This window comes from Nycticebus coucang, chromosome 7 (genome assembly GCF_027406575.1).
Source record: "Nycticebus coucang isolate mNycCou1 chromosome 7, mNycCou1.pri, whole genome shotgun sequence".
NCBI lineage: Eukaryota > Metazoa > Chordata > Mammalia > Primates > Lorisidae > Nycticebus > Nycticebus coucang.
In genome coordinates, this window is record NC_069786.1 from 61,502,430 (window position 1) to 61,527,019 (window position 24,590).

The 24,590-nt window shown below is 36.7% G+C and overlaps 1 protein-coding gene across 3 annotated transcripts in view; it reads left to right on the forward strand.

The window, feature by feature from the left end:
• Positions 1 to 24,590, forward strand: part of LOC128590433 (sodium channel protein type 2 subunit alpha) — a 154,797-nt gene that overhangs the window by 45,224 nt on the left and 84,983 nt on the right. Inside the window, exons 1-11 of one of the 3 annotated variants that reach the window (XM_053597750.1) lie at positions 1,237 to 1,331; positions 2,953 to 3,270; positions 4,201 to 4,318; positions 15,534 to 15,624; positions 17,399 to 17,527; positions 18,105 to 18,196; positions 19,079 to 19,351; positions 20,754 to 20,817; positions 21,797 to 21,938; positions 22,080 to 22,286; positions 23,998 to 24,285. In XM_053597750.1, the coding sequence (XP_053453725.1) occupies positions 3,004 to 3,270; positions 4,201 to 4,318; positions 15,534 to 15,624; positions 17,399 to 17,527; positions 18,105 to 18,196; positions 19,079 to 19,351; positions 20,754 to 20,817; positions 21,797 to 21,938; positions 22,080 to 22,286; positions 23,998 to 24,285 (1,671 nt within the window). In that variant the 5' untranslated portion in view covers positions 1,237 to 1,331; positions 2,953 to 3,003. Of the gene's footprint in view, positions 1 to 1,236; positions 1,332 to 2,952; positions 3,271 to 4,200; positions 4,319 to 15,533; positions 15,625 to 17,398; positions 17,528 to 17,917; positions 18,010 to 18,104; positions 18,197 to 19,078; positions 19,352 to 20,753; positions 20,818 to 21,796; positions 21,939 to 22,079; positions 22,287 to 23,997; positions 24,286 to 24,590 lie in introns of those variants that run through there. The other 2 variants (XM_053597749.1, XM_053597748.1) reach the window with 2 other exon arrangements.

Consider the following 24,590-nt stretch of genomic DNA (forward strand, 5'->3'; position numbering starts at 1 on the left):
TCCTCAAATCCTAAGGCAAATAGTGGCTGAAAGACTTGTATTTAGGGTCTCCCTGGCTATCGGTTCTATTTTTCTCATTGCTTTTCAGTGACTTCAGTCAGAGATAAAATTGGTCTCTCATTGGGTCAATTTTACTTTTTCTAGAAAAAGTTGACTTGTGTGACATGAGTCATCTCCTTATTGAATTAGCAAAGAACTTTATTGGATTTCAGATACTCTAGACCTGAGGCTGTATGCAAGACTCTTATTAATATAATTGCTATTTTTTTTTTTTTTTTTTGTAGAGACAGAGTCTCAGTAGAGTGCCATGGCGTCACATGGCGCACAGCAACCTCCAGCTCTTGGGCTTATGTGATTCTCTTGCCTCAGCCTCCCGAGCAGCTGGGACTACAGGCGCCCGCCACAACACCCGGCTATTTTTCTGTTGCAGTTTGGCCAGGGCTGGGTTTGAACCCACCACCCTCAGCATATGGGGCCAGCGCCCTACTCACTGAGCCACAGGCGCCGCCCTATAATTGCTATTTTATAGGAGTTCTTATTTTTGATCTTCTTCTATTTACAGTCCTGTGGTGCTTAATGATGCATTCTGAGAAATGTGTCCTTGGGCAATTAATCGCGTGGGAACATCATCGAGTGTGGCTACAGAAACCTAGGTGGTACAGCCTGCTACACTCCTAGACTATAGATAAGGTGTAAACTATTCTTCCTAGGTCACGAACCTGTATGACATGTTGTTGTCCTGAATACTGCAAACACAGGAAACCTACGGTAAAAATACAGTATTATAATTTTTCAGGACCCCGGTCACATATGGAGTCCTTCATTGACTGAAAAAGACATTATGCATCAGTGCATTTTCATTTTACTTGCAATTTGAATTATTTACATTGAGTGAATGACTTTCTGGCTTAGTAAATAAAGAATTTAAGGGAAACATCATTGGTTAACACAATTAATACGTGAAATCAGTAAAGTTTTAACGGTCAGTTCCAAGAAAAGCCTGTCAAAAATGAAAACTCCATTGCTGGAAGCTTTGCGCTGCTTCAGACGCCTGTCTCTGGGTGTACGTTGGGAAGGTGTTTCTGCTCACAGCTTCTCCGCCCTCTAGTGGTAGTTACAAAAACGTCACTTTGTAGTCCCTGTACAGGAAATGCCGGTTCTTACTTCAGTTACCAGAATCCTTTTACAGGAAGTTAGGTGTGGTCTTTGAAGAAGAATTAAAAAAATTTTTTTTTTTTTTTTTTTTTTTAAAGCATGATGGAATTTTAACTGCAGTCTTCTTGATGCCAGCTTATCAATCCCAAACTCTGGGTGTAAAAGATTCTGCAGGGGTAATGTTCTGATATTCTTATTATGCTTATTCTCTGTGATGCTTCTCTACCTTTACAGTAGAATCCTTGGGGAAATCTGCAGGGGGACCACTTTCATTTTGAAGCTGCTGGCTGCATGTTTTAGCATGTCTCTTCTATTAGAGCATCCAGGCACGGCAGTTTCCTCCCCCCAGTGTGCAAGGACTATGTCCACGCCTATGCCTTTCGCTTGCCATGAGGGTCTCTGGGGACGGGTGAAAAAATGGGGGATGTTTTGGAGGTCCTGTGATACTGGGAGGGTAGTCTGCTAGCTGGAGGCTGAAAGGTCCTGGTCTACTTCAAAAAACAATTTTTAATGAAGCTGTACAATAGATGTGCTGTCTTAGATCTCCCTCTGTTTTATCTGGTATATGCTGCAGAAACGAACTGCATAGCAACACATTTTACTCTTAGAAAATGCATTTCATATATTTAACTGGCAACTCTCATGCCTATGGTGTGGGAGTTAAATGGATTCTTTTAACAAGAAAAGAAAAAGAAGAAAAAAATAGATTAAGCGATTTTGTACAGATGGCATCCAGTAGTCAAAATTTTGGTTGTATTGTTTCAAATAGCATAGAAACTCCTGCCACCGGTTTAGATGGATTTTAAATGATTGAGTGCTCTGTTGAGTTATCTACTTTAGTTTGGTAAAATATGGTTTGAGTACCAGTAAAGCTCCATTATTTTTGTTACTGCAAAAACCTATATAATAAGAGTTTGCTTAAAAGATCAACTATCTCAAGCCCAAATTCTGAAATGGACACTCAGACTGCTATGCCAGATTTTTGTGAAATGGGTACATTTTCAGAAAGTGGGCTATCTCCACAGTGTTTCCTAAGGTACTGCAAATGTGTTAGTTTCAGAAGCAATTACACTATGTAGCAGCAGGTTGCTATGCCAGGGGGTCCAAGTTACAGACCTCTGACGTGGATGACTTCCTGCCCGGTTTGGCAGGAGCTGAGTCCCTTCCTGTGCAGCTTCCAAGCAGTAGCAAACACAGACAGGCATATTGTGCTCCTTCCTTTCCCCAGCTTTCAAGCAGTACCTATCTATGTTCCCACAGGCTGGCATTTTAGGATTTCAGAGCGCTTTATCAGGTGTATTGCTTTTGAATAAACTAGTAAAGTGAGCCAAAAGGTATGTGGGAAAAAATGGAGACATCCATGCAAGAGCCCCACACAGCCAAGCTTCTACAAATTGTGTGATGTTTCATCTCTTGTTTTGGATCTCTGGTATTTTTTTAGAAAGATGCTGAGAAAGATGGCTGCCAAAATATTCATAGAAGTGAAACAGCAAGCATAAACCAGTATCCTCCATCTCTGAGCTCTGAATTATATATCTTCCCCCAACTACCATGATTACTAAAACATTTTGGGAGTGGGAGATTAGATTACCTCATAGACACCTACTGAATGTGAAAGACAGAGCTCCATGCAAGCAAATGAATGCATGGATGAGATTTCCTGAATGCCACACTCAGCTTCCTTTGTGAAATAATATAGCTCTCTTGGTTTATGTCCTTTAGCTCAGTGCTCAGTGTCTCATAATTGCCACTTTTGTCCTAATGGTCATTGCTTTTTCTCCCCCTCTCTTTCTGTAGAACTTTCTTATGCAAAGAGCTAAACAGTGATTAAAAGATCAGGATGAAAAGATGGCACAGTCAGTGCTGGTACCGCCAGGACCTGACAGCTTCCGGTTCTTTACCAGGGAATCCCTTGCTGCTATTGAACAACGCATTGCAGAAGAGAAAGCTCAGAGACCCAAACAGGAGCGCAAGGATGAGGACGATGAAAATGGCCCGAAGCCAAATAGTGACTTGGAAGCAGGAAAGTCTCTTCCATTTATTTATGGAGACATTCCTCCAGGGATGGTATCAGTGCCCCTGGAGGACCTGGACCCCTATTATATCAATAAGAAAGTGAGTTCTTAGTCAAGTTGCCTTTCGTTCTGCCGTTTACTAATTGAATTGGTTCTGGCTAGTCCCAGGGGTGATGGTGAAGAATGTGTGCCTCCTCCCTCTGTGCAAAGTATCAGTAGAAAGGCTGAGTGGGCCTGACTATGCAACCGACCAATGATCCTTTTGGAAGCACAAATTTGAACCTGCATTTTTGGGACAGGGAGAGAACTGATGAGGCATCCTCCAGTGTGGGGATTGAGAAGGGCAAAAGCCTATTCAGCTTTTTGAATACAAATTTTTAAATAAATGCAAATTGACCCTGATTGTCTTACAATGCTGAGAATTCAAAAGTGTTAACTAGGAGTGTATTTTTATTTTGTTATAGATATAATATATATATATTTGCAAGAGCAGCATGTAAATTACTCTTTACAGTCTCTAGCTTTTTATAAGGGAATTTGATCTTCAGCAGGTTTTATTAAGCCTTCATAACATAGATTTTCTCCTTTCCATTGCTCTCCAAAGAAGATATAATAGCAGGTGACCTGTATGTCACCCCAAAAAGAGTTTGAGCCAAGAACACACTTGGAAAGCCCTAAAGTTCTCATGAGAAAAATCATTTAGCTGAAAATGTAATCAAAGCCTCCTTTTTATGTTTCATGTGAATTATAAATCCCATCTAAAAATACATACATTAGCATTTGATAAGGACGCTAAGATTTCCTGTGACCTTGACCACACATTTTCTTTATACTCTCCTTTAAATCCACATGTGAGTTACCAAATTTAAGAAAGTTTATAGTGCTCAGAAAGAAAAAGCATCTATCATCATGTCATGTATTGATAATTTTTTATAGGGCAATATTTCTAAGTAACGGTCTCACTTTTCTCTTAAAATGTCTTCAATGTATATTCTAAATTCTGTTTTATGTGTTTTGTTTTCTCTTTCAGACATTTATAGTATTGAATAAAGGGAAAGCAATCTCTCGATTCAGTGCCACCCCTGCCCTGTACATTTTAACTCCCTTCAACCCTATTAGAAAAATAGCTATTAAGATTTTGGTACATTCATATCCTTTTAAAAATAGTCAATATGATTTTCTTCTTTGACTAAATTATTGATCTGTGCATTTTTCAAAATATACGGTTGGCGATGTTCTGTGCTTTCTTTTTCTTTCCTTTTGTTCAACAGTCAGCATATCATAAAATGGGATTGTAGGTAAGTGAACCAGTTTTCCCCATTTTCTAAGTATTTCTCCTCTACCTGACTCAGTATTTCTTTCTCCTGTTACCCTCGGCTCCCCTCTGAATTACAAGTTACATTCAAGGCTTTTTCATAGAGTTCGATGCTATTAGCAGGCTCTCTTTTTATAAATCTTTAAATTTTACAATGTTATATAATGGAGTAAACGCCATGAGCTAATTTTCTTTTCTGCTTCTACATTTGGCACATAAACATACATATTCTGAATTGTGCTTCTATATATTTTGGTTTGAATTTTACCATTCTCTGCTTTTGAAACCTTTGTGTTAATAAAGGCTTACAATTGTGTCTGTGTCTGTACTAGCCTTTCAAATATTTTTCCAAATTTCTTTCCCAGCAGCTTTCCTGTTGACTTTCTATTTTTTGTTTTTTCTTGTCCCTTGTTAAGTTTTATTTAAGTTACAGCTCTTGCTACAATTCTATCTCCAGAGGCTCAATATCTGTCTATCCATGTGCACCCTCATTTAATTCTTTATTCTCTCCTTATTGAAGTGTCTGCTTTCCAGAAAGGGAAGTGTTAACATCTTGGTAGTAGATAGCAATTTGAGTTACTCTTTGAAGTTAAATAGAATAGCTGGGAATGACAGGTTTTATTGCAGGCCAGAAACTATGTTTTGGCTGACAGCCAATCCTGGGAATGCCAAGGAAGGAAAGGCTTAGAAGACTGAGGCTGGGCTGGGCAGGGGCACTTACAGGAAGGACACAGAAGTCTTGGGATAAGGAGTGATATGCATTGGGAACTAGAGGTAAGACAAAGGAAACTGAAATTTAAACAAAGCCTCAGATAGGACAGAATGTTTGCCTTCTTTAAGAAGAGCCATTGCTTGGAATTCCGTTGCATGGTCAGCCTAGGGCTTGGTTTTAAGGCTTGCAGTATAAAAGCTTACCACCTATAGCAGGCCCAGAAAATATTTGAATTGGGTGGAGTAGGAATTAGATGTGGTAGGGAATTCAGGAAATGGGATAAGCTGGTGCAGGGTATTCGTCTTACTTCTAGATGAAGATGTAAAGCATGTCCCCAGGCTTTCCTGGCAATATGCCAAGGGATGTCCTTAGAAGCATGGCATGGCATAAATCTCCTCTTACCTCTAGTGTTAACCCTCCCTGCAAGGTTTGTATATATGTGTGTGTGTGTGTGTGTGTGTGTGTGTGTGTGTGTGTATGTATATACATAAAAGGTTGATATATATATCAACCTATATATATACATATATATGTATATATTTATATATCTCAACCTATTTTTATTTGATATTAATGTCTTAATATTTAATAATTTTTTATGCATTTACCTTAAGTAATACTCTTTCCTTTACCTCCATTTTTTTTTTTCCTTTACCTCCATTTTTTAAAAAAGAGAATTTAGTTGCATGGAGAAAAAAAATTGTCTCTGAGTTACCATCAGAAAGAATACTAAAGTGGTAATTTATATTTGGTCTCCTGAGTTATAAATTATAATCTACTACTATGTTTCAAGTATTTATAATTTGTGCACTGACTAAATCCTTCCATAAAATGTTTATTATATTTTCAGCTAATTACATAAACATAGTTTATAAAATTATAGAAAAAATTCAGATGTATGCTTTGTTCATAGTAGATACTGGGAGAATTTGTATTGAATAAATAAGTAAGTGATAAATAAGAGTTAGAAAATCAGATACAAAACAAGTGAAAAAAGAATGGATCAGAAATATTTATTTCTGCATCTCAATGAGATGAAATGGAGAAAACTCAATATTTGGAAAACTAGAATATTTTTTATTTAAAACTTTGTGAGAATATCGTGTATTTCTTTGAAAATCTCATAATGCTATTGTTCCCTCACAAAAAATCCTGGGAGATTATGAATCTCAACTTAAGACCCATGGAAAAAAGACTCCTAGTGGTAGACAGAAAGGGCAGTTTTAGAAATTCTGATCAGAGAATCTGAGCATTGAAGACATTGTTTATGCTGGGAGCCTCTTAGACATCCAGATATTACTTGAACTTGGGGGCTTTTTTCAGCTTCCCAAAAGAAAGAACTCACTCTCCAAAGGCCAAAGTTGCTAGGAGACCTATGCAAATTGATATGTGAAGCCAATGCCAAGTTGAACTATTTAGGCCAACCAGGTAAATCTATTATGTCATGCCAAGTTGAACTATTGGCTCTCCTAGAAGCTTACAAGGCTTACAACCACAATTTATTGCAGTGTAGAAAATTAGATTTTTTAAAATCTCTTATTTCTCAAATTAAAATATATTTCAGATGTCTCTTCATGGAGTAGAGCTATAAGAAAAGAAAAGGCAGATAGGCTGATATTCCAAGACAGATAAATCTTTCAGTTTTTGATGAGGCTGGCACAATTGATCACTGATCCTAGGAGACTTGGATGCATGTAATCCTGTGATTTGTAATCGATTTACATAATGATTAATGCAAAACCTAAACTGAAATCCTGATTTTTTGACTTTAAGTGTAATGTCATTTACTGTAATGCTTAGAGATGGCATGGTAAGTTTAGGCACAATTGGGAGGTCATTGTGTATTTATTTTCTTTAATTTATGAACAGAAAAAGGCCATTCACAATTAAGAAACAGGTGTTTTAAAACTGGACTTATACCTCTATTTCTGTTCTCTTTCTTAGGAGCAGTGTATCAAATTAGATTGTTTTTTGATTTTGGCAATATCAGAAGTTATGCTTATGATATTTTTACCTGGGCATATATTGAAAGCTGAAAATTCTTTAAAGGTGCCCTTATCATGTTTGATATTTAAATAAAACATGATTGTATTTTTTGGATAGGAAATAAGTTAAAAATAATCCACGTTCCTAAATTCCCTACCAGAATTTTAAATGTGTTTCATCTCGGGTTTTATTACTTAAACTTAATATATCCATACCCTTCCTCTTTATTTTCCATTTGTTTTCATTCATTTGCAAATTCTTACTGAGTGCTTACCAAGCGGCAGATATTCTTATAAGCATTGAGGTGCAACATTGAACAAAACAATGTCTCTGCTCTCAGGTAGTTACATTCATGCATGTGTGTGTTAAGGAGGAGAAAGGCATTAAACAAATAAATCATATGGAAGTATAGTGATAAAAGCTACTAAGAAAAATAAATTAGTGTAAAGAAGAAGAGTAACAAGGTGTCTTTTGGATGCTGTGGCCAGGGAAGTCCTCTCTGAAAAGAATCCATTTGAGCAGAGATCTGAAGGAAGTGAGTGAGTGAGACACAGAAATCTAGGGGAAGTCAGTTGGGGGGCAACAGCAAGTATGAAGGTGCAGTCTGAAGGTGGAAGTGCCCCTCGTATGTTTAAGAATCAGCCACGGAAGAGTGGGAAAGGCAGGGATCAGGGGAGATGAGGTCAATGAGAGTGGAAGTTGGAAAGTTGCAGGTGAGTTATAGTGAGGGCACCAGATTTACTCTGAATGAGGTGAGGAGAGATAATGGGTGGGTTTTCGGCAGAAGAATGTCATGACCTGACTCACATTTTAAAAAGATCACTCTGGTTGCTTTGTGGAGAATAGACCCTAAGTGGGGAAAGAATGGTGGCAAGGAGGTAGCCTGAGGCCAACTGTCAGGCAGGCCCAAGACAACTGCAGCTTGCACTATGGTGGAAACAAGGAGGGCTGTGAAATGTCATCAAATTTCAAAGCATTCTGTGGGTAGGATTTGCTGAGCAATTGGATGTGGGGCATAAGGGAATGAGAGGTACCATGATGACTGCATGTGCTTTCAGTCTGGTCAAGAGCTTGGGAGAACTGGAGTGGAGCAACTTTGATGGGTAAAATCAAGAGCCTGGCTGTGAACATGTTCTGTTTGAGAAGCCTATTGGACATCCAGTGGAGGAGTTGAGGAGTTGGCTGTGCAAATCTGTACTTCGGGACAGTGTTGGGCTAGAGGTGTCCAACTTTGGGAGGTGTCAGCAGATGGTATTTAAAGTCATGGCACTGGATTAGGCTGCCAAAGAGCTGAGACACTCCAAAGTCCACAATGAATGCTGAGCCCCCTGCCATTCACAAAGGGTAGGAAAATGAAAAACATAGGTTTTGGTATCAGAAAGCTTAATTGAAACCTCTGAAATTTACTTTCTAGCTATGTGACCTTGAATCTTAGTTTCTCCATCTGTCACATTGTATTCATAGTTTAGACACACATAATATTAAAATGTGTGATAAATACCTGGTACCAGGACCCATGACTAGTACTTTATAGATACTTGTTAAAAGTACCTATGACAGCTGTTCTTGGTAGTAGCCACAATTCCAGCAAAAACTGTTGCAAGCAAAAAGACATTCCTCATATTTCGTAAGGAAGTGAATAAAGAATTCTGTACACACCACTACTCTGTTCTGGCTTGACGTTGCAAACAGAAGGTTTATATAGCACCGGAGTTTGGGGCAGTAGGTAATCCAAACATAATGTGGTCAGTCTCAACCGGCTCATTGTCCAGATGAGTTGAGGTCCAGAGGTCTTTAGTCCCTTTTAAAGCTATGTGTTATATTAGTGGCAGATGAGATCTAAAACTGCACACTGGATCTTCTGATCAGTTTAGTGTTCTTTGCATTTTCCATTAGAGAAGAAAACAGTGGGGTTTTTGACATACTCTCACTCTGTTGCCCCAGGCTAGAGGGCTGTGGCATCATAGCTCACAGCAACCTGAGATCCCTGGGATCAAGTGATCCTCTTGCCTCACCCTCCTGATTAGCTGGGACTACATGAAGAAAATAGATTTTTAGACTTTCAGATATAATGCACTGGGGCATCATCCATGTCCCTGTATCATGTACTTCAAATATTCTTTTCAGGGCTCCAACTTACTAATTCATTAAATAAGAAATAGATTTCTTAGCTTATCCCAAATTTATATGCTATCCATATACAAATTTAAAAATCATGCTTTTCCATGGAAAGAGCGCCACAGGCCTAAAGGAGGTAACCCAGCTTAACAATCTCACTTTGTTCTGCTTTCGGTGTTCAGGAATTATCACTTAGTTGTCTACTGGCAAATGGAGTATTTTTGGCATTAAAATTAAATAATTTAAAAGTTAATACTACATAATGTGACATTTACCCAATATTTCTGCTGGCTCTGAAATTTGTACTGATGTGTAGAGAGACCTATCCTACTCTGTTTTGAATGCTCCAATTTTATATTACAACACCTTAAACATAAATCTATCTTCTACTACCGGTTTATATATCAGTTAAAAATTCTTTGGCAGTTTCTCTGAGTATTACGTCATTACAAAATCCCTGAACAGGGAAAAACAAATAACCTACTACTGGTAATAAAAAACTGATTATTATCTTCATGGATAATGATTATATATTATTATCCACATTTATGTCAGAGAACTGAGGTTTAAATAATTAAACAACTTGCTGAAGCCCTTGTGGTCGGCCAAGGGTGTATCTGACCCATGTTTCATTCATTCATTAAAGCTCATGCTGCTTTATCCTAAATCCATGGACACAAGGGCAGGCATGTCAGTGCTTTAGCGATCCAGGTTTCACATAAAGGGCTACTTAAACCATTTCCTTTTCTTTTTCCTTTTTTTAATTTGTTTGTTTGGAGACAGAGTCTCACCCCTAGTCTCCTGGGGTAGAGTGCTGTGGTGTCACAGCTCACAGCAACCTCAAACTTTTGGGCTTAAGCGATTCTCTTGCCTCAGCCTCCCAAGTAGCTGGGACTACAGGCCCCCGCCACAATGCTGGGCTATTTTTTTGGTTGCAGTTGTCATTGTTGTTTGGCAGGCCTGGACCCAGCTCGAGCCCTCCAGCTTTGGTGTATGTGGCTGGCACCCTACTCACTGAGCTATGGGCATTGAGCCAATTTAAACCATTTTCAATATAAACTTGAAGACATTTTTCCACAGCATATATAGACACAGGAAATATTTCACATTTGCCAACTGGCAAGTTAGTGGCAATCAATAGGTTAATCTATTTTTATTAATTTGTACCTGGTATAACAAAATTAATGGATTTTAATAGATCAAAAGATCATGTTGCCCCTGATACTATATAAAGTTGGGTTTATTTTATATAAAAAAACTCTTGAGGAAGTGTTGTTCCAGAATACGTTGTTCTTTTGGAAAATGTATTTTAATTTATGTTTTGGTATATATATTTAGAAAACAATATAGGATGCATGCATCTTGCTAGTATTTTAGCCCCTTGAGATCTGCCTTGATGTGGAGTTTTGTACTTTTTCAATGGATGGCATCACCAAAGCAAAATTAGTACCTAATTATATTTTTTCATATTTGAGTATTTCTTAGATTATCTGAAACCCTAGCATTTTAGTCACTCACAAAAATGCAGGAATTTAAAAACTGTGGGACTGATGAAATAAATGAATAATTATTAATAAAGTAAATGGATTTTGAAACTTTTTATTTAGCGATAACTATTTTATACCCCAAGCATGAAAACCTGATTTTAGTTATCCACTATTTTGTCTTAAGAATGAAATGGTTTTAATTGTTCTTAAGTGTCTGTCGGAATTTTAACTTAACTGTATATTTTATTTTTTTTGTATACTTTATTTTTAAAATAATAGTCATACAACGTGGAAAACACCCATTTTTGAGCATAATGCTTTGTGACTTAGTAGAAAGCTATCATCATTTCTATTTTTAGTTAATTTTGAAAAAATACTTTTATATATGATTACATTCTATAATTATAATGAATGAATATTTTTTAAGTGTCATAAAACCATGGCTGAATTCATTATATGGCTTCTATCTCACATGGCTATTAATTTCCCCCTTATATTTATCTTATGCTTTAACCTTCCAAAAAATTATGTATATTATGTAAATTATGTATAACCTTCCATAATATATATGTAAAACAAATTTCATTCTGTATTTTGTTCGAAATCACTGAACATATTATCCAAAATTATTAAAAGGAAAGATATAATTACATTTAGTAATAAACTAAATTGTAAAATTGACTTAATTCAATAGTCAACTGATAGTATGTGAAATAGTAGATATAATGGTAAATAATATCCCATGAAGAATGGTATACCCTTATGAAGTTCATAGACTGGTAGAAAAGACCTATATTAAAATTTATCACTGGAAGTATAGTGTAAGGTGCTCCTGAACTCATAGACCTAAAACATTCAATGTGTATATTAAAGGAAAAGTATGAGCTGGCTACAAAGGCCAAGGAGAAGAACTGGCTTTTACAAAACCTTGACTTAAGGAAGAGTACACAAAACACATATGGCATTCAATGACCTAAAATAATCACAATATTATCAGGATGGGGATAATGCAATGAGGAGAAAAATGGGATGAAAATGGAGATGTAGACAGGGATCAGATCCACAATTTTGACTATCTGTTCAGATGTTTGATCATTACTCTGAGGGAAGTAAAACAGTAGCAAACTAATTCTAATTACATTTACAAAGGTCATTTTGGTGCAGTGTGCAGAATGGATTGAAAGGAGTCAAACAGGAATTCAGAAAGACTAGTCAAGAGGAAACTACAATAAGCTGGATGGGCAATTAGACTTGATGTTAGTCTTGAAGGACACTTGGACCATGCAGTGATATGGTGATGGAAAAGGGTGGACTGAGTGCAGACATAGCAGGCAGAATTGACAATATTTGGTGACAAATTTGAATGTGAAGGCTTAGGGAGAGAGAGAAATTGAAGATTCCTCCTAGGACCCTGGCGAGATCAGGGAGCATTTTACAAGGTATAGAGCTGTTGAAGGAGCAATATTTAGCAGAAGGAGTAGAAGGTAGGATGAAGAGATATTTAGCTGCATTTTAGAACTAATTTTTTAAAAATAATTCTGAAGTGTCAATAAGATGTAAATGCAGATATCTTACAAACAAGTGTGTGTGTGTGGAATTCAGAACAGAGGGCTCACCTGAGCGACATATTTGGCATTGGTGGTACATAGCAGGTGGTGCTTCTTGAACTATGTTTGTTGATGACCTCTACTAGGAGGAGGAGAGCAGATGAAGGGAAGATGGTTTAGATATCCATGGTTTTCTCCTCAAAAAGTGAAATGCAACATTTCAAAGGATGCAGAGAAATTGGTGCCCCAAGACATGTAGAAGCTAGGGAATTGGGACATCATTAAAGCAAAGGGAAGAGAACTTAACGCAAAAGGGAGGAATTGGCTCTGCGCCCATTGCTCAGTAGTTAGGGTGCTGGCCACATACACTGAGGCTGGCGGGTTCAAACCCCGCCTGGGCCTACTAAACAATAATGACAACTGCAACAATAAAAAATAGCTGTGTGGTGTGGTGGGTGCCTATGAGTCCCAGCTACTTGGGAGGCTGAGGCAAGAGAATGACGTAAGCCTAAGAGTTTGAGGTTGCTGTGAGCTGTGATGCCACAGCACTCTACTGAGGGTAACATAGTAAGACTCTGTCTCCAAAAAAAAAAAGGAATTGTCTTTGTTGAATGCTGCTCAGAAAGCAAATCAAATGAGAATTGAAATTGTTCTTTTGTTTTCATGACCAACGGTGAAGATGTTTTTCATTTTTAGAAAGAAAAGCTTGTATGCTGAGGATATGATAGAGGCAAAGAAAGATAAACAACTCTTCAAGAGGTTTGGTTGTGAAAGAAGAAAAGCAGGGCTGTAAGTAGTCAAAGAGGTTGTGAGTTACCAGAGAGAATTGTCCACCCCCACCGCATACCGCAAGATTGGAGAGACTGAAGCAAGTTTGTATTGACAGGAGGAGGCCATTGAAGATGACAGAAGGAAGAGGCAGGGGATTGCAGAGTATTGTGGAAGGGTGGACAGTGTCCCCAGTACAGGTGGAGGGATTGAAAACTTTCCTACTGGGATAGGCGGGAGGAAAGGTGCCGAGAGGTTTGTCGCTCTGGGGCTGGGGAGTGGAGATGCCCTTGTATTATGTTACTTCTTTTCTCTGTGAAGCGGAAAATGAGGTCATCAGCTTGAAATGGAGAGGGAAGGAAGACCAAAGTTGGAGGTTAAAGGAAAGTGGAGAATATTTGAAATTGTGTTTGCAGGGATCAAGAGGGTGAGTAAGGTGGAAAAATACAGGACTGTGTGGAGGGACATTGAGGGTGGTGACCACAATTTACAGGGGTGCCAATCTGCCAAGGGGTGTTCTTTCCCAGTCGGGCCTAAGCCAGTAGGCACAGAGGATCATTTGGTTTTATACCAATAACTAATATAATGTGCTGTAACTAGTAGCATGTCATCTTTAATTTTAACTTATTTTTCGTTTGTTTTTAGTAATAAAGGAAAAACCTTGTGTTTCTTCTTTGAACCGGTGTTTTTCCTGTGTTCTGTAGATTGTAGTGCCCCCACGTGGCTGATCCATATCATTTACTTATACCTGTTTTCATGTCGATGTATTTGAACAAGCTGAGAATTAAGCATGAGCCTTATGGTACTGCTGCTAAAAATAAAAAAATCAATGTTTGCTTTGACTGAAACCAGTCTTAGATGCAAAAAACCTTCCTTTGTAGATCAACACAATATTGGTTACTCGCTGTCCTGTTGTACTGCTCTTGAAATTGTGTTTATATTTTGTTATGTGTAAGTAGTGAGATGACTCACAATAAAAAATAAAGAGTAAGAAAGATTCTGAATAGTATTTATTCCATTACTAGGATTTTGATAATTGTGTATAAATTTGCTGCTTTACATAATTGCAACGGAATCTTTTTTTATATTTTTATATTTTTATAATTTTTATTTTATTTTTTATATAATTTTATTTTGTTATTGTCTTTTATACATAGATCATAAATACATTTATGCCCATTCCAGTTTGTTGATTATTTGTACAAATTGGAGTGCTTACATCAGCAATTGAATCTTTATTTTGATTTTTTTTTTTTTTTTTTGAGACAGGGTCTCACTTTGTTTCCCAGCCTGGAGTGCAGTGGTGTGATCACAGCTGACTGCAACCTCTAACTCCTGGGCTCATGCAGTCCTCTTGATTCAGCCTCCCAAGGAGCTGAGACTATAGGCATGCACCACAACACTCAACTAACTTTTCATTTTTTATGTCAAGACGAGGTCTTGCTTTTTGTCCAGTCTGATCTCAAACTCCTGATCTCAAGTGATCCCCCTACCTTGGCCCCTCACAGTCCTAGGATTATAGGCATGGGACTGTGCCTGGCCTGAATCTTTACTGTGTTTTTTATTAACTATGAAAGAAAATCATCTCAATTGACTACTGAATATTTTCTTAAATAGGTATTACTTACTATTTATTCGATGTAAAGGAAAGGGAAAGGCATTGTCTATACCAACATAGGCAAAGTGGTAAAGGATCAAATAGACTAGATATTTGTTATAAGCAGTAATCTCTATGATTAGGGAGTAAGGAACAAGATTTATCAAACATCTATATGTACCAGGCCAATTAAATTGTGGAAAATGTAACGTATTTTAACTAATTTGATCCTCATATCAATCTTGTAAAATTGCTATTTTTTCTTGCTTTGATAGCCAAGTCAACTGAGATTCAAAGAAGGTGCCCTCAGTTATAAATCAAAAAAATGCCAATGCAAACACCTGCATCTTCCCTCACAATTCAAATCTTATGAGCAATTACAGTACATTATATAGCGTATGTAGAAAGGACCTTCTTGGAAGACATTTTGAAGTCATAATGCTTTTAATTAATTGTTTAAGTTCTCCTGTTGAATTTTATCCGGGATTTGCATACATGCTGAACTTGCCATTCTGTTGTTCAGTTGAGTCTGTCATTAAGAAAACTTACATTCATAAATTATTCACCAATGAACTTATTTCTTTGCATTTTATCCTTTTAATCACTAAAAGTACCTAAATAGCCTGAAAATAGTTGACGGTTTTCTGGTTAAGCATGATTCAGATATGGGAATGTTGTTAAGTTACAGAAATGAAAAAAAGTCAATGTTAAAGTACTAAGTAGCATAAAATAATAATAAGCATGAAACTTTTGAGCTTCATGGTGGTGACCCCCTGGTAGTGTGTGATAGTGAGATTTCTCCATTGAACTTTGTCTTCCTTGACGATATTCTACTTTATTCAATGTGCTCATTATGTGCACTATTCTCACCAACTGTGTATTTATGACCATGAGTAACCCTCCAGACTGGACAAAGAATGTGGAGTAAGTAGACAATTTAGAAATATCTCTCAATATTGACATACTTTTATGTTTCAAATTGTCCTTTGTATATGTCTTCAGACCCCATCACTTCCTTTAATACATCATGCTAGCTACTCTAAACCAAACACTGATTCAAGTTTATTTTAACCCCTAATTTTCTCCAGAACTAAACTTGCAGTGGCTCATTCAGTTGCTCAAATTAATGGTTTGACTGCCAGCATTTTAGCCCTTGATTTTCCTTGTGAATCTTATACTCAAGTAATCACCAGTGGTTTACTAATATCTGCTGATAAAAATTGTGTCCCGTTTGTGTGTTCGTTTTCTATTGGCTATCACAGTTCTGTGTTTTATTAGTACATATTTCATGGCTCTTGATGGTGCATTCTTTATGAAACATTGATGCTTCATTCATTTTGGGATGGATGCCTATTTGTTTAAATCAGGTTGAAAGCCAATGTGTTTCAGATAATATCATCATATAGGTAAGCATCACCGCATTTTGCTGTGTATAATGTGTTCCTGTGTGTAATGCATACCCATGTTTTTGGCCCAAACTTTCAGAAAATAAATCTTTTGTTTTAATTTTTCAATGCAAATGTTTATGTGTTTATACTAGGTCCTTTTTTGGTAATATGACATAAATTTAGTATTTATTTTTTAGCATATTATGGTACAAGAAATTTTGTGTAACAAATAATTACAAAATACAAGAACAGATACAGTGTACTAGAAATTTAATGCACTGGTAGCAAATTTATGATATTTATGCATCATACATGTAGAAGGCCAAGAGCTCTTCGTCACTGTGAATGTCAGATGTATCATCTTCGATTTCTAAATTTCTGATTTCTTTTGAAGTGTACTTTCCTCACACCTGTAAATTTCATAGTCCCCAGTTCCATCTATAGCATTGCTGATGACACATTTTTACAATGTCACAACCACTACCTTCCTGACTGCATTCCATGATCTTAGGATCCAATCACAAGTCTGGATGATGTATGCTTTCTTAATTCTGCCTGTAAGTGTTAAATCATTACCAGGTGGCTGATCCACGGCATGCATCTTTCTTCATTAGGGCCTGAAAGGGCTTGTTTACTAACACATTGAAAGGTTGCAGTTGGTTGGTTAGTCCACCGGGTATCACAGCCAGTAGAGTTTTCAAGTTTGTTGCAATTGTTTTTGACATTTTCCAAGGGATTTTTCATTAATTGTTAATAAAAATATCAGCTAGATTGCTAGCTCTTCCCTAAAGGGGATGGACAGAAATACGTTGCTCTTCATTTGTCAAAAATGCTTTTGTTGCGAGTTCATCACAAATGCAACAAAACTAATTATCATATTACAGGATATTAGTCTGCATATGGATATCATTATTGCTTTCTAGTGTTATACTTGTAATGCATAAGCATAAATAAAAGAATGAAAGCATTTACATAGATACAGAATTAGTATTAATCATGTATAATGTGCATCCTTATTTTTCCCTCAAAAATTGGTGCAAAAAAGTACTCATTATATACAGCAGAAGATGGTGTTTGTATCCTTTAAATTAATTAATGTGGAAAGTCCAATATTCATTTATTTACAGTCAGTAAGAATCTCTTTCGGAATGTAATGCTTCTTTTTGCCTTAAGCTCCACCTAAGCTCTATAACATAGGAAGACCAATATGGAGGCCTCTAGTTTTTGTTTATTGTTTAAATCACCTTTAAGATTTGTACATGTAAATTACCCACTAGATTTTTAATGTGAACTTGGGTATTTTCTCTCAGGTACACCTTTACAGGAATTTATACTTTTGAATCACTTATTAAAATACTTGCAAGGGGCTTTTGTTTAGAAGATTTCACATTTCTTCGGGATCCATGGAATTGGCTGGATTTCACAGTCATTACATTTGCGTAAGTATCTTAATACATTTTCTGTCCTGAAAGAGCAAATCATTGGTGGGAGCCTATACTGTACTTCTCCATGGTGGCATCCCCTGAAAAAGCAAGCATTTTTCTTATTTAGCATGTAAGTTTAGCATATTTTTCTTCCAATCAAATCATTCAGTTTGGAGAAATTAGGAATTATTATTATAAATTACACAGCTTTGTTTTCAACTAGCACTGTAAAGTATTACAATGAAGTTTCTCAAATCATAGGGATTATGATTGATGGCAATGCCATTTTTCTCTTGATTGGGAAATTGGATGGCAACACTCACTGAAGTTGAAAAGGTCTTGTTGAAAGACCAACATAGACTTAGATTTCGCTAAATTCTGAATAACTCTGATTTAATTCTACAGGTATGTAACAGAATTTGTAAACCTAGGCAATGTTTCAGCTCTTCGAACTTTCAGAGTCTTGAGAGCTTTGAAAACTATTTCTGTAATTCCAGGTAAGAAGAAAGTGGTATAAGGTGGTAGGCCCCTTATATCTCCAACTGTTTCTTGTGTTCTGTCATTGTGTTTGTGTGTGAACTCCCTATTACAGATATGTGACAGAGTTTGTGGACCTGGGCAATGTCTCAGCGTTGAGAACATTCAGAGTTCTCCGAGCATTGAAAACTATTTCAGTCATTCCAGGTGAGAGCTAGGTTAAACACCGAGGCTGACTTTAGCTGCATTGGTGCTATAATCACAGCTTTTGTGCAGAAGCCTTGTTGCTTGACGCATATTGCAAATAAATATGTAAAAAAGCAAGAATTGGTACATCATATTTTGGATGGATTTGATTCTTTGCTTTTTACCACTTGCTTTCTTTAAAACTAATCTAAATCAGCCTTTGAGTTTAACAAGTTTTGCATGAGGCATTTGCAGTAACAGGCTACATGGTTTGCATCCTGTAACATCAAGCTTTTCGCATAGAAGCCAAATTATGAAACATTCAGATTAATGCAAATTTGACCATTTAGGCCTAAAATTGGCAATCTTTTAAACAGAAGTCAAATAAAATGAAACAGTAAGGGATAGCATGAGTGCTGCATGAGGCTCAGTTTTCAGATGTCTTCCTTTTTTAACCCATATATACAATTGCAGATTCACAAATATATAACCTCGTAATCCAGTGACTCCTAGATTTCTGACTACTCTATCCATGCAGACTTTTCTAAAACCAATAAGGGGTTAGGGAGTAAGACATCTGCAAAGAAAGGCAAAATATTTACACAAGGTTGATGTTTAAGCATGAATAACAAATCATTTCTTTTGCTCTAAGGAGTGTTTGGAAATACACATTTGGTCCGTTTCCATTCACAGTTTTCTAATGAACATACAAGTTCTGCTTTCATTCATTTTCACCAGCAAGCAGGCTTTTCATGAAAATGTTATTCAACCACAACCATTAAACTAATAGTGTTGGCATTCTGCATGACACGTTTATTTTCCAGGACAAGCTCATGATATTTTTGCGGGTAAAGAAGCTGTCAAATAGTATGTTTAAATTTCTCCTTCTCATTTTATCTGTAGGCCTGAAGACCATTGTGGGGGCCCTCATCCAGTCGGTGAAGAAGCTCTCTGACGTCATGATCCTGACTGTGTTCTGTCTGAGCGTGTTTGCGCTGATAGGACTGCAGCTGTTCATGGGCAACCTGAGGAATAAATGTCTGCAGTGGCCCCCAGATAATTCTTCCTTTGAAATAAATATCACTTCCTTCTTTAATAACTCATTGGATGGGAACGGTACCATGTTCAATAGGACAATGACCATATTTAACTGGGATGAATATATTGAAGATAAAAGTAAGATATGTTCTTTTAATAAACCATTAAATCATTTAGTTCTTTAAATATTAAAAACTGTATGTGGTGAAAATTGTCTCAATTTTGATGTGAACCAAATGATCTAGACTAACTTAAGATGACTCAATGCATGTAATGAAGAAATTAAACGATACCTTACTCCTTTGTTTCTTCTGTTAATTGTATGATAAAAGTTACCATTTGAAAATATATTATCTTTTCCAAAACTAGAGTGGAAAGTAATTCCATATGCTGTATAAACAAAAATATTCGTTTGGTAGGCATTGATCAGTCACTTACAAACATTTTAATAAATAAATCAATGGTTTGAACTGTTGAGTATATTCTGCTGAAACGTGTTAAGATGGGGGAAAGATAATTTGGCCCTTTTTGGTTCACTCAGAATATGTACTGAATACTTATAATGTATCTGCAAATAGAGATGAAGGTGAAATTAACATGAAATCAGAACTCATAAGAATGTTAAGCAACCTCAATTCACTCATTCACTGATATTCCAACCTGTATGTCTGGTTTCAGTCAGTTGTTTATCAATATAGTTTGATTTTATTTTAGGCACAGGCATTAGAATAAGCTTATTGATGTCATATAATAAACCTCACCCTGATTTCCTATCATTGAACCCAGCTCCACTGTCATATGTGTTATGTAAGTGGAATATATATGTTTATATGCAAATATATAAATATGTATATGTGTGTATGTTTCCTGAGATCATCTTTGCAATATATTAAAGTTATATGTAAATTATATCCTGAAAATAAAAACCAGGTATACTTAGACTCTAGCATACATCGCCAAAGAAACAAGTTTATCTTGTTCATTTGAAAGGGAGAAATCAAGCGAAAGCCCCAAACAAAATAGTTATTTACAATGTCATGAGAGGGAACAAACACTTAAGCCTACTTCTCACAGGAAATAAAGTTAGAATTGTCAGGAAAAAATGTGTGAATCTATTCTGAGTCCAGGCAAAAAGTATTTGCAAAGTAAACTTTTATTTGCATGGAAACATTAGGAAACAACAAGGCTTCCCTCTCTCTCACTTTTATGCCAAGCAAGCAACCTTACTTCACAGCTCTTTCTTGAAGTATCCCAAGCAATTTGAGTTGATATTTGCAATAAATACTGTTTTGAGAATGCGGTAATAGTTGCTCCTTCTGAAAATTTTCTTTTAAGAGTAGAATTTCTAAACATCTATGTAATCAGAACTGTTATGTTTTGGTATTTATTTGATATTATTTAATTCTTTTCGTTTAATGATGTATATCATTATTTTATCCATTTCATTATGAATATCTGTAAGCTTTGCTACCTGAACACACTGGCTGAAATGTTTCATAGGATTTTTAATGATTCTTTCTATTCCTTGCTCTTTAAATAGGTCACTTTTATTTTTTGGAAGGACAAAATGATGCTCTGCTTTGTGGCAACAGCTCCGATGCCGGGTGAGTAATGCTTCCTTCTGAGTTTCAGGGGTACTTCTCCAGCAGCCTCAATATCCTGCTACCTCTCACCCTCCCAGTCCATGCTCACTGTTCATTCAAAGCCCTCCATAAATTCCCCTCATACTGACTCTTAGAATAGCTGGGGTGTGGATTCTCACCTCCTTCACACACTCAATATGCAGTAATTATTTTCCCATAATAGGTCACATCTAATCCTCCAAATTAGCTCAATGGAAAGTAGAGAGAAAAGTGGCTCATATGTTAGAAGATTAAGTTAAGGAGTTAAGGATTTCTGTAAGGAGTACGTGAATTAATCAATGTATATTTATTAAAGCACTCAATAAATTGATTTTAATTATTATGGACATCATACAAATATTCATTATTAGGAAGCATTGCACATGGAGCATACACTTCATAAGCATACACTTTTACAAGTGTGATATTTTAGATATACTAATGTGATCTCCATGGCTTAACATGTGAAGTCGCCAGAGACAATGTCAGTGTCTGAGACATGGTAAATACACGTGTTTGGTAAATTTCAGCAAAGTGAGAAGGAGCATAGACCGGAGGGTCTGCATATATTCAAACTGTGACCCCGTCATATAAAGCTACTTCTCCTTCCCTCAGTCTGTTCATATGACAAAAGGGTATAATACATATACTAGTAGGGTTTCTGTAAGGAGTACGTGAATTAATCAATGTATATTTATTAAAGCACTCAATAAATTGATTTTAATTATTATGGACATCATACAAATATTCATTATTAGGAAGCATTGCACATGGAGCTAACACCTAGGAAAATTCAGAGAAATAGTTATATTTCCTTAATTGTCAAGGTTTTAGAATCATAGGCAAAAATCTAAAACTCTTTCTATGGAAGATGATATTGTAGACACTAGTAACTAATACCTGTAGCAAAATTCCCAACAACCACATTTGAATTTGATTCTTCCCTTTAACCTAATTACAGCCAGTGTCCTGAAGGCTACATCTGTGTAAAGGCCGGTAGAAACCCCAACTATGGCTACACCAGCTTTGACACCTTTAGCTGGGCCTTTTTGTCCTTATTTCGTCTCATGACTCAAGACTTCTGGGAAAACCTCTACCAACTGGTGAGAATAGATTAAATGATTTTTTAGGAATGCATAAAAATGCTGAGATCAAGAGAACTGTTATAGAATACTTTATAACTTCTAGTATGAATTTGTGACTTTCTATGTAAAATGTATTAAAATATCTCTTCCAATTTGCAGACGCTACGTGCTGCTGGGAAAACATACATGATATTTTTTGTGCTGGTCATTTTCTTGGGCTCATTCTACCTAATAAATCTGATCCTGGCTGTGGTGGCCATGGCTTATGAGGAGCAGAACCAGGCAACACTAGAAGAGGCTGAACAGAAAGAAGCTGAATTTCAGCAGATGCTTGAACAGTTAAAAAAGCAACAAGAAGAAGCTCAGGTATAGTTGGCAAGCAGAGGACCCTTTTGGTTTTCTTTTTCTCAATTCTCTGATGGAAACATTGAGGTCAGTGGCATGGTAGTTGACAGAATCACGTCACGTGTTTGGTAAGTGTTGGAACGCTGTCAGGATATTAGAGGATTATTACTTTATTTTGGTGATCATTATCAATGCTAATGACATCAAAACATGAAAAATAATAATTGCTTTAATAACTTATTTTTCTCCCTCATGACTTCTTGAGGAAATTAACTATTAGTACCCTCATTTGCTCACATTCACAAAGCAGGCAGACCTACATGCCCTCAACTGAAGTATTTTCTTAGAGGAAGAGGAATTCAGTTATAGCTGGTTCTTCATGAGAAGTGGGAAAGGTCAGAAAGCCAGAGTTGAACTAAGAAGCTTATTTCACAGAGTCTGGAAAGGCAGAGATCTATTCAATATTTTAAATGCAGGCTTCTGGGGCTCATAAGGAAATCATTAGTGTATAGATGTTCTAAAACACACATTCTCTGCCTCCTACCCTATAAAACCTTTATTTTTTATTTTATTTTATTTTTTTAATGTGTGGGTACCTAAAGCCTTTAATTTGGACTTGAAGAGCCTTCAAAATAAAGCAAGAATTATATTTGCTTGATTTAATGGCATTATCTAATCCAATTGCCTATGCCTATTTTTGTCCTTTGCTGGAGGAGGGATATTGAATACAATTTCCTTTTATCACTAAGTAGTCTTAAATATATAAAAAAAAGCTAGACAAATAAAATACACTGAGGTAAGTAAAAGCAACAACATTGATCACTGTATTTTTTCAAAACTATACTATTACAATTTATAAACTTATAAACTTATACAGATGCCATGATCTAGGATTTCCTAATATATAATCTGTAATATGTCCTTGTTGTACCTTTCTTTCTTTCTTTTTTTTTTTTTTTTTTTGAGACAGAGTCTCACTATGTCACCCTGGGTAGAGTGCTGTGGTGTCACAGCTCACAGCAACCTCAAACTCTTGGACTTAAGCGATTCTCTTGCCTCAGCCTCCCAAGTTGCTCAGCCTCCCAAGTTGCGCCCATCACAACGCCCGCCTGTTTTTTGGTTGCAGTTGTCATGTTGTTTGGCAGCCCCGGGCTGGATTCGAACCTGCCAGCTCCAGTGTTTGTGGCTGGCACGCTAGCCGCTGAGCTATAGGCACCAACCCTGTTGTACATTTCATAGAGAAATACTCATTTTACATCAAAGAGAAAAGAAGTTCATTAAAATAAAATATTTGACTAAATTAAATGCATTAATTCAAACTAGCACTAAAATTCATTGTGAAATGGGAGTGTGATGGAAGGCAAATACCTATTTAAACAAAAAACTTTAATTCTTGAATTTTTTTCTTCCTAAGATATTACTCAAATCATAGAAAAAATTGTTATGATCTCTGAGTGTCCTATTCATATTATTAGATGATTAGAAAGCATAGTGCGAGGTCAGACCTTGAAGCTTTTCATCCACGTCACATGGACACGTGTATCTTCCCCATGCCTGTTGGTCTTTATTCTTTGATTGGTCTGATAACAATGTACTATTTTCTAAAATATTTTTGACAGAATGGAGAATCGTTTTTCAAGATTATCTTCATAATATCAAAGGTAAATTGAGCAATAACACAGACGATTTTTGAGGGAGACATGTAACTACCACTTACTTTGTGCCCTTCCAGGCAGCAGCCGCAGCAGCCTCTGCGGAATCCAGAGACTTCAGCGGTGCAGGTGGAATCGGAGTGTTCTCAGAGAGTTCTTCAGTAGCATCGAAATTGAGCTCCAAGAGTGAAAAAGAGCTGAAAAACAGAAAAAAGAAAAAGAAACAGAAAGAACAGTCTGGTGAGGAAGAGAAGGATGAGAAAGTCAGAAAATCGGAGTCTGAAGACAGCATACGGAGAAAAGGCTTCCGCTTTTCCTTAGAGGGAAGCAGGCTGACGTATGAAAAGAGATTTTCTTCTCCACACCAGGTAACAATATTAGGCTACATGAAATGTGCTTCCGTAAGAGTTTTTCTTAAGAATAAGCCCGAATTTGATGGATTTAAAACCGCCTTTTACATGCATGGCACAGAGCTTTCAGAGTGGCAACGATCATCCAGGGCCTTGGCCACTGCTTCAGGATTTGTGGGTTTTACAACTTTTTGGAATCCTAGAAAGGAAATTTTAGATCTCACTGGACTTTGGAAGATTTGTGGTTTTGAGGTTTTCTTAAAGACTCAAGCATCTTGGGGAAATTTTCCCCGTGAGGCATTGCCAGCAGATGGTTCCCATTG